The following is a 17,315-nucleotide window of genomic DNA, read 5'->3' on the forward strand; positions in this document are numbered from 1 at the left end:
TTGGAATATAGGTGTTTTCAGTTCTGAGCTTTGTGGAACTAGGCTTCTGTAATGGGTGCACTGTATAAATGGGAGCAGAGCGCTTGAGCCTGAATTTTTTTATGAAACAAGAATAACATGCGCTCCAGCCGCATGCCAAGTACTGGTGACAAGACATCACACTCGTTGGTTGGAAGGGAACAGAACATTCCTGAGCTTGCACTGACCAAAGATATGCTGATGCAGTGCGTTCCCCAACAGCTGACGCTGCATGCTGATGAAAAATTATTCTTTAAATAAGTTGAACTGAAGACACTTAGGGAGAAATACACCCTTGTGCCTAAAGAATGCACAAGTCTCTTAGCACCACTTAAGCCCCACTTTAAGGGCTTGAAGTTCAGCTTTACTCTGTACCGTGATTGCAAATGTTGCACCTACTCATCCAATAGGTCTTTGTGTATGTGCAGAGTCATATCTGCTTACGCTGCTTACAGCACATTTTCATTATTTTTGTTTAATCCTCTTACCATTTCAGAGCCAACACAACCCTGCAAGAGGGATCTGGATTCTATTTTGTCTTAAGAATCTTGAACAAAATTATTAATTAAATTCCCATTAGAAAACCATTACTGTTGATGGGTGAGCCAGAAAGAAGCCAGTATGAATTTCAGCATATGATGGGCTGACCGTTAAATAAACAACTCTCGTTTAAAATGTAAATGGAGTGCAGATGATCTGGCCTTATTAGGAGGAACCCCCATAATGTTCTATCCCCCCTCTGTCCTGCAATGAACTCCTGAACCTACACAAAGTTCCTTGCAATACTGGGGCATTACTTATAATCTAAACTGCAGTTATACTCTGAGAAGGGGATTGATGCAGGCCCTCTACACTGGGGTAAATCTCACCCTTCTAGAATAAGAAGATATCCCTAGAGTAATGCTTGAAGTCTTCCACCTTGAGGCATATATAGAATATGAAAGACTATTTTGTATAGAGCTGAAGCTATTGACTTTGCCAGCAGCATTTTTTTCTTCCCCCTGTCCAAATATTTGGCGTGAATGAGTGTTGTCTCCTTCACGTAAATCATGTTTTCCAACTGCTTGCTGCTATAGCGCAATTAACGTAGTTAATTAATAGCACTTTGTCCATTTATATGAGAAACTCAGTGCCTTGCATACAACTAATTGTCACAGAACCTTTGAAGTGCTGAAGGAGTAAATCCATTTTCCAGTTGGGTAAACTGAGGAACAGCCAGGTGCCCAAGGAGCTGAAAATAGACCCCCAGGAGTCCTGAAGCCCGGTGCTGTGGTCTAGCCACTCTTCATGCAGTTTGAGAGCCCACCCTTCTGTGGATGTGGAAATGTGTGATTTCAATGAGCATGATGGTTTCAATGAAGAAGGCTGCGACTACACCTTAAGCATCCTCTCATAAAGATGCAGACGTCTTGTTCCATGAACAGAGCATTGTTCTCGGCGGGACCATGCTGAGGAGTGATAACCTTGCCAAGGTCTTAAAAAATGAAGACGCATGACTTTTATACAAGATTGCATTGTTTCTGTTGTTGCCTGGAAACCTGGATGGGGATGGGGCAGCAGAACATGAGGCTGTCAAATAACTTTAGTTTACTACATGTTGTAAAACAGCCACAAAGCGAAGTCTCTTTGCTCCACAGCTTCTCCATAGTCTTCCTGGTTTTGGGAAATGGATGGAAGTAGTGGAAGCAGGTAGTACAAAAAAGTTTAAGGGATGGATGGATGCCTAGCTAGCTAGCATCCCACTAAATAGCAATGTGTCCATGCTGACATGAAGATGTATTGGGTGACCCTATGGTTCCATTTTATCCATAGTAATCCGAGCACTCCCCATTTCAACAGGAGTGGAAGGGCACAAAGCACCATGCAAAATCAGGCCCTATAGTCTGCATAATTCCAGTGTGTGCAATTAGTATCTCAGAGGCCAATGTAAAGGAAGGATCCTCCCAAAGACCTCAAGGACCATTGACATAATAATGCACAAATGGAACGGGGAACACCTCCAAAGATGCAACCTAAATTGTCTAGAAGAGATGGGGAAAATATCTTCCTCTTCTTAGCACTTGCTGTGAGGGCAGAGAGAGAGAAACGCCAGGCCACTGAAAGATTCAGACATCACAATTCAGCCACCAGCTTTTATTTATATTCAGTTCTCGAAATCTCTTAAATAATATAAAAATACAATTACAGTCTTGGATATTCTCCTAAAGGTATAAATATCCATCTGCTTTTCCATTGTGGTTTTCAAGTCTTCATAATTGACTGTTAAATAGATACAGTAGAGAAGAAAATAATTTCCCACCCTGCCATTCGCCCTTAGTAAAATGTGTCCAGGCACCCTTGTACATCTCTCATATGAGTGACAATATGGATGTGGTATTATAGTGTCATGTACACAAACATAGCCCTAAAGAAAAAGGCATAACTCTGCACTCGCAGTATAAAATCCCTTTTTGAGATAGCCAAGATTTAAAATTCACCAAGAGGCTGCAACACGTTACATTACATTGGCTCAAAGGATTAAATCACTGCATCTCTCTGCATGTTGAGGTGATCAGAATTTAACAGGAGAAACGCATCTTCAGAGCGTATTGGGCTTTCCAGTGTGTGATTGGATAAGCTCTGAAGATATCAACACAAATCCCAGAACAACCCCCTTTATAAAGTGTGGGAGTATTTTATAGAATTAGTCAAAATGTTTTCATTGGAACATTTTTTTTCCCCCAACAAAATGGAAATGTTCACAAAATATAAATTCTAAACAAAAAACTGGAGGGTTTTGATGAAAAAAACCCAAAAAATTCAAAGAAAAATTCCACACGGGGAAACAACATTACCTGAACAGTTCTAGTATTTTATTATTCAATAGGAGACTATAAAGGATCATCAAACCTCACTCTTCAGATTTAAGCCTCCAATGGGATTCAGGAAGGAATTTTCCATGTATGCTAAACTAGATGTATTGGGTGGAGCTTTCCTTTTCCTCTGTAGCATCCAATACTGGCTACTACCAGAGGCAGGATGCTGGACTAGATTGGACTAACAATCTGACCGGTATAGTAACTCCTATGTTCCTAAAACCCAAGAGCGGTAGATTTAAAAAATAATCAAACCCTTCTTTAAAAATTAACCTTAAGGAGAGAGAAGCAAGAAAATGTTCCCTTCTGGGTGAAGCATGCCATGTATCCTGCAATACGTAGGATGAGCCCTGTATTGCTTATTGATTGATTTTTTTTTTTAAACAGGTTGTGTTGTGCCTTAGTGTTGGAGGACATAGCGGATGCTATGTGTGACCAAAGCAGTTTCATGTCCCTGATTTGAGGTGCAGCATATAACTGTATTGCATTCAGAACCTCACTTTGGCACTCCGAGTCCAGATTCCTATAAATCCTTTGGATGGATCATTAAGCACGCTTGCAGTGTTGCTTTAAAATTATCAGGTTGCAATTAATACGTTTTATTGCTTTCAAAAGCAAAGTCTTATGTTTTTAAAAAGGGCTTCTCTCTATCTTTGTATTATACGTATCATGAGCATTGATGATGATGATCCCTGAAATTAATTTTTATATATTATATATTAGGGCTGTCAAGCGATTAAAAAAAATCTCGATTTAATCGTGCTGTTAAACAATAATAGAATTTAATTTATTTAAATATTTTTGGATGTTTTCTACATTTTCAAATATATTGATTTCAATTAGAGTGCAGAATACAAAGTGTACAGTGCTCACTTTATATTTATTTTTATTACAAATATTTTCACTGTAAAAAACAATAGAAATAGTATTTCTTAAATTCACCTACTACAAGTACTGTAGTGCAATCGCTTTCTCATGAAAGTTGAATTTTCAAATGTAGAATTATGTACAAAAAATAACTGCATTCAAAAATAAAACAATGTACAACTTTACAGCCTACAAGTCCACTCAGTCCTACTTCTTGTTCAGCCAATCGCTCAGACAAACAAGTTTGTTCACATTTGTGGGAGATTATGCTGCCCGCTTCTTGTTTACAATGTCAACTGAAAGTGAGAACAATGGCGCAGTTGTAGCCAGCATCGCAAGATATTTGCGTGCCAGATGCGCTAAAGATTCATATGTCCCTTCATGCTTCAACCACCATTCCAGAGGACGTGCTTCCATGCTAATGACGGGTTCTGCTTGATAACGATCCAAAGCAGTATGGACCGATGCATGTTCATTTTCATCATCTGAGTCAGATGCCACCAGCAGAACATTGATTTTCTTTTTTGGTGATTCAAGTTCTGTAGTTTCCACATCTGAGTATTGCTCTTTTAAGACTTCTGAAAGCATGCTCCACACCTCATCCCTCTCAGATTTTGGAAGGCACTTCAGATTCTTAAACCTTGGGTCGAGTGCTGTAGCTATCTTTTGAAATCTCACATTGGTACTTTCTTTGCGTTTTGTCATATCTGCAGTGAAAGCGTTCTTAAAATGAACGTGTGCTGGGTCACCATCCGAGACTGCTATATCATGAAATATATAGCAGAATGTGCGTAAAACACAGAGCAGCAGACATACAATACTCCCCCAAGGAGTTCAGTCATAAATTAATACTTTTTTTTTTAATGAGCGTCAGCAGCATGGAAGCATGTCCTCTGGAATGGTGACCGAAGCATGAAGGGGCATACGAATGTTTAGCATATCTGACACGTAAATACCTTGCGATGCCAGCTACAAAAGTGTCATGCGAATGTCTGTTCTCACTTTCAGGTGACACTGTAAATAAGAATCGGGCAGCATTATCCTCCATGTATGTAAACAAACTGGTTTGTCTTAGCGATTGGCTGCACAAGAAGTAGGACTGAGTGGACTTGTAGGCTCTAAAGTTTTACATTGTTTTGTTTTTGAGTGAAGTTCTGTAACAAAAAAAAATCAAAATTTGTAATTTGCCCTTTCATGATAAAGAGATTGCACTACAGTACTTGTATTAGGTGAATTGAAAAATATCTTTTGTTTATAATTTTTACAGTGCAAATATCTGTAATAAAAATAATAATGTAAAGTGAACGCTGTACACTTTATATTCTGTCATAATTGAAATCAATATAGTTGAAAATGTAGAAAAACATCCAAAAATATTTATAATAAATTTCAATTGGTATTTTATTATTGTTTAACAGTGTGATTAAAACTGCGATTAATTGTGATTAATTTTTTAAAATAGCAAATAATTTTTTTAGTTAATCGCGTGGATTAACTGTGATTAATCGACAGCCATATATAAGATTCCTATTGATAAGTGTTAGGAAAAACATCAAGGCTATGTTGTAAAATCAGCTGTAGTCTAGGGCTTCTCAACTGGAGAAAAGTGTTTGAAACAAAAAATTAACCTCCACAGAGCCTGGTATTGGATGGCGAGTGTTCATTGGAAAAGAAGACTCATGACGTAGATAAGTGTTGGGACCACCAATAAAGCCTTTGCAGGAGGCTGGACGACACTGACATCAGAGCGGTACACGATTCTGTCATTGAGAGGTTGAACAGGTCGGAAATTGTCGGTCATGAGTAATGTTTTATTCTTAGTGAAGTAAAGCGTCTCCAAGAAGTTCTCCACCTGCACACCACCATCCAAAAATAGTTATTTTTTTTTTGAGGGAAAGAAAAGGGAATTGTCCTATCTTGATTCTATAGTTCCTCACACGGTAGTATTGCTCTGAACCACAAGAGTAGATAATGTTTTCACCCCTCTTAGCCCAGTGCCACCAAAACTTGTTCCCCAGATCACTGACAGATGCTTGCTTCTAGCCCAGGCAGACTCCTTAAACTTCCTCCCAGCTAAACATCCTAGTCCTGTCTAGCGCAAGCCACCCTGGAAAGACAGGTCTTTTCTCTATGTTCAGCTCCTGCCCCATCCCTCAGGGCAAGGGATAGCTCAGTGGTTTGAGCATTGGCCTGCTAAACCCAGGGTTGTGAGTTCAATCCTTGAGGGGGCCACTTAGGGATCCGAGGCAAAATCAGTACTTGGTCCTGCTAGTGGAGGCAGGGGGCTGGACTCGATGACCTTTCAAGGTCCCTTCCAGTTCTAGGAGATAGGATATCTCCATTAACAAACAAAACAAAGGCCCCTGTGACACAACTCGCAGGGATCAAGATTACATGCCCCACCTCCTCTGGCTCTTCTCTAGAACCTAACTCCTGGCTACTTGCAGCAGGAATTTAGCCAGCAACTGCCAGCTGTGAGGCATACTCCCAATTTCTCATTTCCCCCATTGCACTGTTTCACATCTGGCTGGGTGTTGGGTTCTCAGCAAACACTGAGCAACTTTCATTAAGCTTACGGACTCAGTCTGATGGGGTATCACACTGTGGACATAATGGTCATTGTTTGCGGATAAGGAACTGACCCAGAAGGGTTGTGACTTGTCCAAGCCTACTCAATGAGTTCATGGTAGAGCTGAGATGGGAGCGCCAACAGATCATGATCACTGGACCACCCTGCCTCTATAAGGTATTATAGTGGTAAGTACCCCCATGACTCCTTGCTTTATAGAAAGCAGAAATAAATTATTTCAGGTTGAAGTTGAAGCAGGACAGAATGGTGTTTATGACTTGATGGATGCAAAGATATAATTTTAAAAATATTCTGTTCTATTAAAATAAAATTCTAAACGGGGCTAGAGGAAAAAGGCCAGTCACCCATTATTTAGTTCTCAGAAACAATTCAGCGACACATTCCAAAACATCTGAAGTTAGAGGATGATTCAGACCCTCATTTAGAGGCACTATGGGGCATTGGATAGAGCACTGAACTAGCATTCATCTGAATTTGGTTCCCACTTCTGCCACTGATTCACTGTGTGGCCTTTGGCAAGTCACTTAATTACAATGTGCTTTAGTTTCCCCACTTTTAAAATGGCAATGATACTGACATTCCTTTGAGAATTGCTCTGAGATCCTTTTTTCAGAGTAGCAGCCGTGTCAGTCTGTATCCACAAAAAGAACAGGAGTACTTGTGGCACCTTAGAGACTAACAAATTTATTAGAGCATAAGCTTTCGTGGACTACAGCCCACTTATGCATCCGAAGAAGGTATGCCACAAGTACTCCTGTTCTTCTTTTTCTGAGATCCTTGTATGCAAAATGCCATATAAGATATAGTATATGCCCATCCCCTTTTTTTGGAGTGGGGAAGGATTCTGAGTTTTGTTTTTTCACCAAAATGAGTGGTGGGACAGATGGCAAACATACTGGGCAGTGTATGATCTGTTGTGGTGACATTGATTTGGAGTCTCTTAAGATTGGACGGCAGAAGGTAATGGAGAAGGGGACAATCCTACATTGGACTTTGTATGTGAGAGAGCATATGTGGGAGGGAAGAAAAGAAGGTGGGGAGTGGGAGTGAGACAGACCAAATGACCTCACTGCTTAGGGTGACCAGATAGCAAATGTGAAAAATCGGGATGGGGGGGGGGTAATAGGAGCCTATATTAAAAAAAAGACCCAAAAATCGGGACTGTCCCAATAAAATCGGGACATCTGGTCACCCTATCACTGCTCCTTTCAGTCTATAACTCGAGGAATTACCTGACTTTCCTTCAGTATGATTGGCTCCTGAAATATTGTCCAGACGACAGCCTGGTTGCAGTTGGGCGTGGTCAGTGAGCCATTGTACCGATAATAACGTGTGAGATTCACTTTAGCTGGAATGAGCGATTCCAGGGGCAAAGATGTCATATTTTTTTGAGACCCTAGGAAAACAATGGAAAAACATCAGTTGGAATGGGCATGGTTACAGGCTCACTTTTACAGCTCCCTTCAACTCTGGCTTCTACTACCTCATAGTCCCCCATCGCTGGTTGTGGGGGAGGCGGGGGCTACTGCGCCTGCCCGTCTCAAGAGCCCCTGCAGAGCACAGCTATACAGCACGGACACCTTGTGTGCAGGGGCAACTCCAGGCACCAGCGCAGCAAGCGCGTGCTTTGGGCGGCAAGCCGTAGGGGGCCGCCTGCCGGTCGCTGTGAGGGCGGCAGTCAGGCGGCCTTTGGCGACATGCCTGCGGGAGGTCCACCGGTCCCGCAGTTTCGGCGCCAATTCAGCGGCGGGTACGCCGAAGCTACAGGACTGGCAGATCACCCGCGGACCGCCCGCAGCCGAAGCCCGCCTGACTGCCGTGCTCGGGGCAGCAAAAAACATAGAGCTGCCCCTGCTTGTGTCTAAGCTCTCCATACCCTGCTTCCTCGCTTAAAATCACTTCAAAGTTTCTTCTGAATTGAGGGCAAGTCTACGCTTAAAACGCTGCTGCACCTGTAGAGTGCTTTAATCAAGATGCTCTAAGCCGACAGAGAGAGCTCTCCCATCAGCTTAGTTAATCCACCTCCCAAGAGTCAGTAGCAATGTTGGCAGGAGAAGCTCTCCTGCCGATGCAGCGCTGTTGACATGGGGGGGTAGGTCGTGGATTTTTCATATCCCTGAGTGATGTAGTTATACCGATATAGGTCTGTTGTGTAGAGCGGACCTTAGGCTTGATGCTCCTATCTGTGAATTCAAACGCGGATCTCACTTGAGTACCAGGAGAAGGACTGGCCGCTTTATATATCCTACGTATAATGATTATCTTGATAAATAAATTCAAATTGCCCGATGATAAATCCAAGCTCCTTACCTTTGAGAGCAACTTCATTTAACATCTCTATTAGAGGTTCATAGTTTTCATTTTTTGCACCGGTCTGAAACAATATTTTGAGTCAGAAAATGTACCCATTTCCTCAGACATTTGCCCCTCATGTAACTTTTAATTTAATTATTAATGAAACAGAAAAGAAGTGGGAAAGAAAGCAGAACAAAAATCAATTAGCTGAACATAGCAAAGTCACTGCGGCTATGTCTACTCTACAGTCAGAAGTGTGACTGCTGCATGTGTAGACATTCCCAAACTAGCTTTGATCTAACCAGCTCGAATAACAATAGCAGTGAAGTTGCAATAGGATGGGCTTGGTGCGTGAGTCCATACCCAGGGACGGGTGGGCTTCTGTAGCCTGTGCTCCTTGTGGTATCACTGGTATTGTTATTCAAGCTAGCAAAATCAAAGCTAGCTCAGATGCTGTGTTGCAGTCACGTCTCTCTGATCGCAGTGCAGACATTTACTAAGCACTAGAGGTGAGGCCAGACTTAAATGGTTGATCTGGACCCCTGAAAACATTGGGGAACTTTGGCTTCTGGCCAGTTCTATAGCCAAACCTTGCAACTTGGGCCAAGCTTTGGTAGGTGCCACTCTTAGGTGGCTAATTTAAAAAAAACCCTGGCAACTTACCTTTATAAAGAACCCCAGCACGGCCAGACCTTCTTTATCAGTCACTGCCTGCTCTGTAGTGGAGAAACCCTCTTTCCTGTGGACTATATGAAGCTGTAATACAGGCATTAACGGTCCATTATTACTCCCTTTTCTTTATAGCCATTTATTGTTGGCCAGTCCTGGCCCCTTCCCTGTGCCCTGGGTGTGGAGAAGCCACTGCTGTTCTACTGTGGAGGTGGGGCAGGGCCACTCCCTGCCCGCAGCTGGCGAGAGGCACTGTGGACAATATGGGGCTGGTGAATTTGCAAAGACATGTACCCAAAGGCAGTTCCGCCCTCCCCTCCCTCCGCCCCTGTAAAAGAGGAGCTTATGGGCTACTGCCGCCCTGGATCTGCAGTGGTTCCACTGTTACTCCATGACCTGAGGTGGAGGGTGATTTCCTCCCACCAACTCGCTTGGGACCCTCCTGCATCAAGCCCACCTGGTTTGTCTACAGAGGTTGGATTTGCCCTCTCTGCTATTGGAGGAATTGATACCTGTCGCTGCACGGTCACAACAGAAGTGTCTGAATAAGCAAGTGTGAAACTGGGAGATACAGGCTTCATAGCCTGAACTGCTACTGCCTCCTCTGAAGGCTAAATAATCCTGGGTTTTACTGCCTGTCCTCATTGGCCTTTGCCATGCAAAACTTCCAGCTCCTGATTGTTTTTCATCTGTGTTCTGCACAGGGCTCAACAAACAAATTCTCAGTTCTTTAATTCCCCTCCTGGAGTCTTGCAAAAGAATCTGTTGGTTTATTTCATTCAACATTAGGTTAAGAAGCCAGAGTTCTTGGACCTGGCTGCGTTAACAGAGAGAGAATCTCACCTACCTCCATAGCGTATCTCTCTCCATCTATGCTGTGTTCCGATCCAGGGCTGAATCCTTTGCTTGTGCCCCAGTGGAAGTGAAACTCGATCGCATTGTATTTATTTCGAAGACCTCCACCTCCAATCTTTGCTGACCCGCTAAGAGATACTTTAACTGGTAGAAACAAGTAGTTAAGAGCCAAATAATTGTTTTCTTTTTATTTTAAGAATAATTGAAACTAGCAAGGGGCATTGGTTGCGAAAGCTCTGGAACCAGGGTTTCCCAGAAATTCACTGGGTTTTGGATTCAATGCTTTGGCTCAGCCCTTTATATTGAGTGACCTAGAACTTCAGATCCAGATCTGACTCTGAACACTCCCGAGTACTGGTTCAAATGTGATTAAAACGGGGAACAGTCCAATCCCTATATCCAGGGCACAGGAGTAGTTCAGATACTTGAGAGTTTGATTTCCTAATGACCTTGTGCTAGTTGCTTAGGGCCTAATTTGCCAAAGTACTGAGCACCTGTGGCTCCAGTTGAAGTCTATGGCAACTCTAGGTGCATCACACTTCTACAGCTCAGGCTATTAACCTCTCCGTACCTCAGTTCTCTCATCTGTAAAATGGTGATAATGATACTTACCTCTCTTTGTAAAGGGGAGACCTATGGATGAAAAATACTACGTAACGGAAGAGAATTGTGTACTGCAATCTATGGAAGTTGTATTTATTTTGGTGAAAGCCAATTAAATGAGCTTTGGTGGTAGCATCTTCATCGGCCTTTCTTTTAATCAATTGTTCTCATCAATTTAATGTTTAAATAAATCAATACTAGCTTTTCAATGCAGTGTAAGGTTAACAGACAATCTCTTCCTTGCTGGGAGCGTCTAAGTGACTGGTTTGTTGCCAGGAGGGAAGCAAGAGCCTATGCTTCTCTCACTTTTAAGACAAACACACTAGGTTTCTTCCTCTGTTATCTAGAAAGGAGATGTTGGAACAGGGATTTTTCCTTTTAAATGTACAGAGTTGCATTCTAGAAGGTGAACTTGGTCCCAAGAGGTTTATTTGTTGGTTTCTATTTTTGTCTCCTATTGTGTGTACTGCAGTATTTATTTGCTTTGAGAGTCTTGCAGAGTTTATAGTTAAAGACACTGTTACATGTCTCAACTGTAGGACTCACTTTCACTTTACACCAGTCTAACTATAGAGCTGTGGTTTTCAACCTGTGGTTTGTGAGCTCCTGGGGGTCTGCAGACTATGTCTAAGATTTCCAAAAGGGTCTGCACCTCCACTCGAAATTTTTTAAGGGGTCTGCAAATGAAAAAAGGTTAAAACCAATGCTATAGAGTAAAACTAGGTAAGCGAAGCCTGTGTAAGAGCAGAGTTTGGGTCCGTTATTAAAAGGAGAATAAAACCTATCTCCGGGAAGAATAAAAATATTTTCTAGTGATAATTTCCCTTAACCTTTCTCTGATTGACAGATTTGTGATGCATTTGAAAATGGCAGTCTTTGTGCTCTCTGGGAGATGGAATTAGGACCTCTGAGAAGAAGGCTGGTCTAGTAGATAAGGCCCTGGATTGGGACTTGGGAGATATGAGTTCAATACCCAGCTCCCAAAGATTGGCTGCATGTCCTTAGATGAGTCATTTCCTAGCTGTGTTCCTCACTTCCCTGTCTGTAAAATGGATTAGTAACATTTCTTTGGTCTGTTTAGGCCAGGCCTGCACAACATGCGGCCCGTGTGGGCTCTTTGTGCGGCCCGCAGGGGGTGAGTAGGTGGGCTCACTGTGTGGCCCGCAGGGGAAGGAGGATTTGTTTCTGTGGGGCAGGCGGCACTGGGGGGAGTGTTTCAGTGGCGCTGGGGGGGTTGTTTCTGTGGGGCGGGGTTGTTGTGTTTCAGGGGGGCTGGGCGGTGCTGGGGGGTGGGGTTCAGCGGGGCCGGGGGGTTTCGGCCCTCAGCTGTTTTCTTTGGAGTAATATGGCCCTCTCCGCTTTACGAGTTGTGCAGACCTGGTTTAGACTGTCAGGTCTTGTGGGCCGTGACTCTTACTATGTGTATGAAAGACACCTAGCACAATGAGGCTCCAATCTCGGAGCATTTAGGTGCTATTGAAATCTAAAAATAATAATTGCATCCAATCTTCTTCTCATTGCACCAGCGGGAGTTTTGCTCCCCCCGCTGCAAACCCCCCTTTTGCATGTCGGGGAATTAAAGTTCTAAGCGGTTTCTATGAGCATTTATTTTTTATACAAAGACACTTCTATGAGCATCAGCCAGGCTTTGAAGATTCCACAATTGTATATTGTACCAAAAAGGCTATTAACTTTGTTTTTTCTTACAAACTTCTTCTGATTTTCCACTAATGTGGACAGTCGGCCTAAATATTGAATTTCAAAACCAAAATCTCATTACCCAATCCATCTGCTTTTTTTAATTTCAGCTGTCTCCAGGGGAGCACTTTTCTATGGGGCCATTTAGATTTAGGGGCCTGGCTGTCAAGCAGCCGGTTCTCTTGACAACAGTCCAGTTTTTTCAACTCTCCTTATGCTTTGGGGTCTCTGACAAAAATGGATGCACAGAAATATAAATACAAATTTTTATGCCAGGCCTGTACCTCTTCATACATTATTGTCAAAGTAGGAGGAGGTCAATCTTTCTGCATTGGTTTTATCATCCTACCTGTTGTGGTTTTTGTGCAGCAAAAAAGTCACTGAGAGGGTCATTGGGGTCAATTAGACATCTCAGTGTTAGTGGGGAAAATGAAAGTATTGCACTTCCAAGGTCTTGGGGGGAGGGGTCTAAACACATACAAAAATTTGAATAAAACATGATAGGCAAGCCATAGCTTCTTTTTTCTCTAAGTATTCTCAAGCTATGATGAGGACAACCTGTTAGCATTGGTTTTGTCTACATATCTGTTGTGGTTTTAGCATAGCGAAAACAGTCACTTAAAAGGTATTAGGGCCCCAAATTAATTATGCAGGTATTCCAGCATCAGATGATTTTTACTTTGAGGCAGCAGTTATTATATGAATCCTAAGTCATTGTTTTTATCATCACAGTTTGTGTTTTTTGTTTTTCAAAAAAAAAAAATGCACCAAATTGGTCTGTTGGTCTGTGAGCCCCCAGATAACATTTGCCTCATGTATCATCACATAACATTTGTAGAGCAAATTGAGTTTCTTTGAAGATAGTACCATCAAACTGATTTTCTGGGAAGCCTGCACTTGCTAGGAAAAGTTTCTGGGGAAGCCACAATTGTCAGATACATTTTCTGGCAAGCCCACACTCGACAGATGCTGTTACTGGGGCAAAGACTCAAAGTTGCATTGCACACACATGTTGCATTTCGGAATGCATATATGGTTTTGATTTTGTTGAATTGCACATGGCACAATAAACCTCTGAGTCAGAGATGGATGTTTCCCAGGGACCTGGGTACAGGAATGGTGAAACCACTGGTGCAAAGATAGGAGCGATGCAGCCTGGCTTTAGGCTTCTAGAGTAGCAGCATCTGTGTGTGCTGGGTACTGATCCAGAGCCAAATGGGGAAGATGTTACAAGATGTTACATCTGGTCCAGAGAACGAGACAGAAAAATACGTCAGAAATGTGTGAAGTGTAAAAACGTTGTATGTTCAGAACCTGTCACCTATTTTTGCTCTATTTGTTCCAAGTATTTGACCATTTAGTTGCTACTTTGCTGTATCTGTGCCTTTTATATGATTGTTGTTGCTATCTAGTTTCATTGTTCAAACATGGGGTCAGTTAGACCCTGACACTATTGTGTAGCTTTCTTTAAAATGTGTTTGATCATAGGGTCCGTTAGACCACAAGTACTGTATCTGAATCTAGGAAAGTTTTAATTTGTATATACATAGTTGTATAGTTCACTGGTTACAATAAAACCAGCTTTAAATGTATCCTCCAATTTCCAATTTTCCCCACCCCCAATTTTGACATACCAGGTGTCTCCAAGATCCCAATAGAGAAATAGTTGGGTGATTTTGGGTCCAATATGAGGGTTAAATCACCACTAAGTGTTTAAAAAAAAAATACAAACAGTTTTTGTAGACTTAATAACCTGACGCAACACAGTACTGCCACAGAGTATCCCCAGTAATATTTCTTCCCGATAGACAGCCTGGAAGAACATTAAAGCTGAATCAGTAAATAGCTAATTAATCAGCTCTGGCCAATTAACTTCAGTGTGTGAAGAAAATAATCTCAACACTGAAAATGTTTCTGATAGCAATTAAGGAGCTAATAAAACACAGCAAAATAGGTAAACCCCATTCATTGCCATAACTTACCCGTATGCCCATTATTTTCTATGCGCCAAGGGGAGGACTGATTGGTATTATAGCCTTCAAAAGTAAATGGTTTCAGGTCCTCTTTGTACTTCACTTTGTTGGTGACAATATTGATAGGTGACTGTTCCTTTTTTCCACACTCCTCATTCACTGTATCCCAGACACCGGGCTCTGTTTAAAAGGAAGGAAAAATGGCTTTAATTGAAGGACAATGTGACTTCATCCCAGTAAGGCCAAACTACCCCTTGGTAGATCTACATTCGCTTCAGAGGTTGGGAAAATTTGCTTCAGAGGTTGGCAGAGTTTTATAGGGAGGTTCCTTGATATGTTACAAAATATTTAAAAATGCAAAACAGTGAAATGTGCCCAACAACGACTGATTGGTGCAACTGGAAAATGTAATCAGATGAAGTGTGTAACAATGCCCTATTAAATGGGAAGCATGCCTGTGTCGGACTTAGCTAATTGATCATAAACAGTAAAAATTTGTAACGTGTATCTTGGAATGTATTTAAAAAGGAGGGATGCAGATCCATGTTCTAGTGTTTGCTGAAGACAGCACGAGGAGCCAGGAACGCCTGAGTTTTATTCCCAGTATGTTACATCTCAGCCTAGGTGAGACTAGACGCTCTGACTAGCGTAGGAGCAAAGGAGCGAATGTGGTACAGCTGGCTGTTACATCGCTGTGCTGAAGGAAAACAAAGGGTACAATTCCAGTCCAAATACAAAGACTTTTCTTAATGTAGGCCTCAAGTATTTTTAAGGACTTGCATGCCTGGTGCCTGTAACCTGCTGGGATGGTTATCTTTGGGTATGTTGTAAGTTCCTTTTATATTGGCAGGAAAACAACGAGGAGTCCAGTGGCACCTTAAAGACTAACAGATTTATTTGGGCATAAGCTTTCGTGGGTAAAAAACCCACTTCTTCAGGTGCACTTCAGATCCACTTCTTCTTATATTGGCTGCGTTTTCTTCAGCCAAAACAAAATTGGTAGCCAGAACAAACATTGGTCATTAACATATCTTTGTCCCCTTCTCTTAAATATCCTAATAATCATTTAACTTAATTGGACTGGGTTTTCCTCTTTCTGGTGACATACAATCAATCAGATTTACTATATTGACATCAATGTTCTTGCACCTGTTTACCGTAGTAATGAATTTGGCCCTAGAATGGAGGCATGTGATATCTGAAACTGTTGTGGGAAGATTTGTATCACTGCTACAAGTAGGCCTTTGTAAAACAGCACAGCACTAAAATGATTTCAGAAAGAAACTGCTTAGAATTACCTGCACATTCAGACTGAGTCCATTTTTGTGATAGGTAGCACCATTCTTTGTCACCTGCAACAGAGAAATTAACATTTCAGACAAACTTTACAAAATTGCATTAAAATGAGAAGCTGTATGATTCGTTGATTAACTTCAGAATACCAGATACAGACATTGGCTCTGGCATGGTGATCTGGGGAGAGAGCTAGCTGACCACTCAGCTTTGACTTCCGCTCCTTATTTCCAGCTGCTAAATTGCTTTAAAAGAAAGCTAAAAGGGCACAGGTACTTTCCCACTGTAAGAAACTACTATAGTTGACAAAAGTATGTTAAGTGATCATGCATGGGAGGAGAGGTGGTCCCTGGTGGGGAGGAGGTGTCCACAAGACAATCTCTCTATTAAAATGTGTCCCGCTCTCCAGAATATGTGAGAACCCCTGGCTGATGACACACACAAATGTTCTGATTGTACAAAGAATGAATATTCCCCAGCCATAGTGTATTCCCCAGCCATTAGTGAATATTTCCCAGTCATAATGCAAATCAGGCTGAAAGCTCTGGCAAGCCTAGTTTTTACTAAAAGATGCAAAACCAGAATATAGGAATTGTTTTAGTGGATCAGACATGTGTCCCGTACTGACAGTGGCCAATACTAGATGCTTCAGAGGAAGATGGAAGAACCCTGCTGCAGGGAGAGGTTGGATAATTTCCCCCCTTCATTAGGTCTGATCCTGGTCTCTGATACAGATGGCTTCAACCCTGAAACGTGTGGTTTAATATCCCTTTCAAACCCTGTGTTAGGATTAACTATTATAAATCTGGATATTCTTGTGTAAATGTCCAATCCCTTTTTGAATCTTGCTAAATTCTTGGCTTCAGTGACTTCATGTGGCAAGGCGTTCCACAGTCTGACTATGTATTGTGAGGAAAATGTATTTCTTTTTATCAGTTTTGAATTTGCCACCCATTAATTTCATGTAATGTCCTTTGTTCTTGTGTACAAGAAACCTCATATCATCTCAACCTAACAGGGATGGAATCTTTAAAAAAAAAAAAAAAAAAAAAGTCTTGAAAGAGGATATGGTGGAATAAGGAATTTTCTTAAGAGATAAAGCACACTCCTCATTCCAGCTCAGCTGAATTTGATCTCACTCAGTATGCCCAAGAGTTTCCCTCTGGAGCATCTTATTATTGCTCTCTCAGGCTCTGTGCCGCAAAGTTAGGTCAACACAAGCTGCTGTGTGTTGACCTGGTTGTTGTCTACACTTAAATTTGTCTCCACACCTGTGGACCGCCTGAGCCAGATAAGGAGGAGAAAGAAGAGGTCTTGGGATGACATTCAGTGAGATCCTGCAAGCTAGTGCTGCATGACACCGCGTGCAAAGGGCCTGGAGGGTGAACATCGCAGACAGCCTGGAGAAGGAAAGAACGGACAGGAGAAAGGCCCAGGAATGCCAGCAGGAAAAGCAGAGAAAGATGCGCAAGGACATAATGGAGCTTCTCCATCAGCAAATGAGGATGTTGCAAACTCTTGTGAACCTCGGGCTTGTTCCCCTTTGCAGTCCCTGCAGAACTCAGTATAGCACCTCCTTCACCATTCCCCCTGCCCCAA

The 17,315-nt window shown here is 42.1% G+C and overlaps 2 protein-coding genes across 4 annotated transcripts in view; one reads left to right on the top strand and one right to left on the bottom strand.

Annotated features, from left to right (window-relative positions):
* Positions 1-17,315, top strand: part of ZNHIT3 (zinc finger HIT-type containing 3) — a 64,357-nt gene that overhangs the window by 4,142 nt on the left and 42,900 nt on the right. The window lies entirely within an intron of this gene.
* Positions 2,137-17,315, bottom strand: part of CA4 (carbonic anhydrase 4) — a 30,333-nt gene continuing 15,154 nt past the window's right edge. The window contains exons 2-8 of the mRNA XM_008178820.4: positions 15,722-15,775; positions 14,433-14,603; positions 10,142-10,293; positions 9,289-9,381; positions 8,641-8,704; positions 7,563-7,726; positions 2,137-5,592 (exon numbers count right to left, since the gene is read on the bottom strand). Of these exons, the coding sequence (XP_008177042.2) occupies positions 5,401-5,592; positions 7,563-7,726; positions 8,641-8,704; positions 9,289-9,381; positions 10,142-10,293; positions 14,433-14,603; positions 15,722-15,775 (890 nt within the window). The 3' untranslated portion in view covers positions 2,137-5,400. The remainder of the gene's footprint in view (positions 5,593-7,562; positions 7,727-8,640; positions 8,705-9,288; positions 9,382-10,141; positions 10,294-14,432; positions 14,604-15,721; positions 15,776-17,315) is intronic.

The sequence above is a fragment of the Chrysemys picta genome, chromosome 19 (genome assembly GCF_011386835.1).
Source record: "Chrysemys picta bellii isolate R12L10 chromosome 19, ASM1138683v2, whole genome shotgun sequence".
Taxonomy (NCBI): Eukaryota; Metazoa; Chordata; order Testudines; family Emydidae; genus Chrysemys; species Chrysemys picta.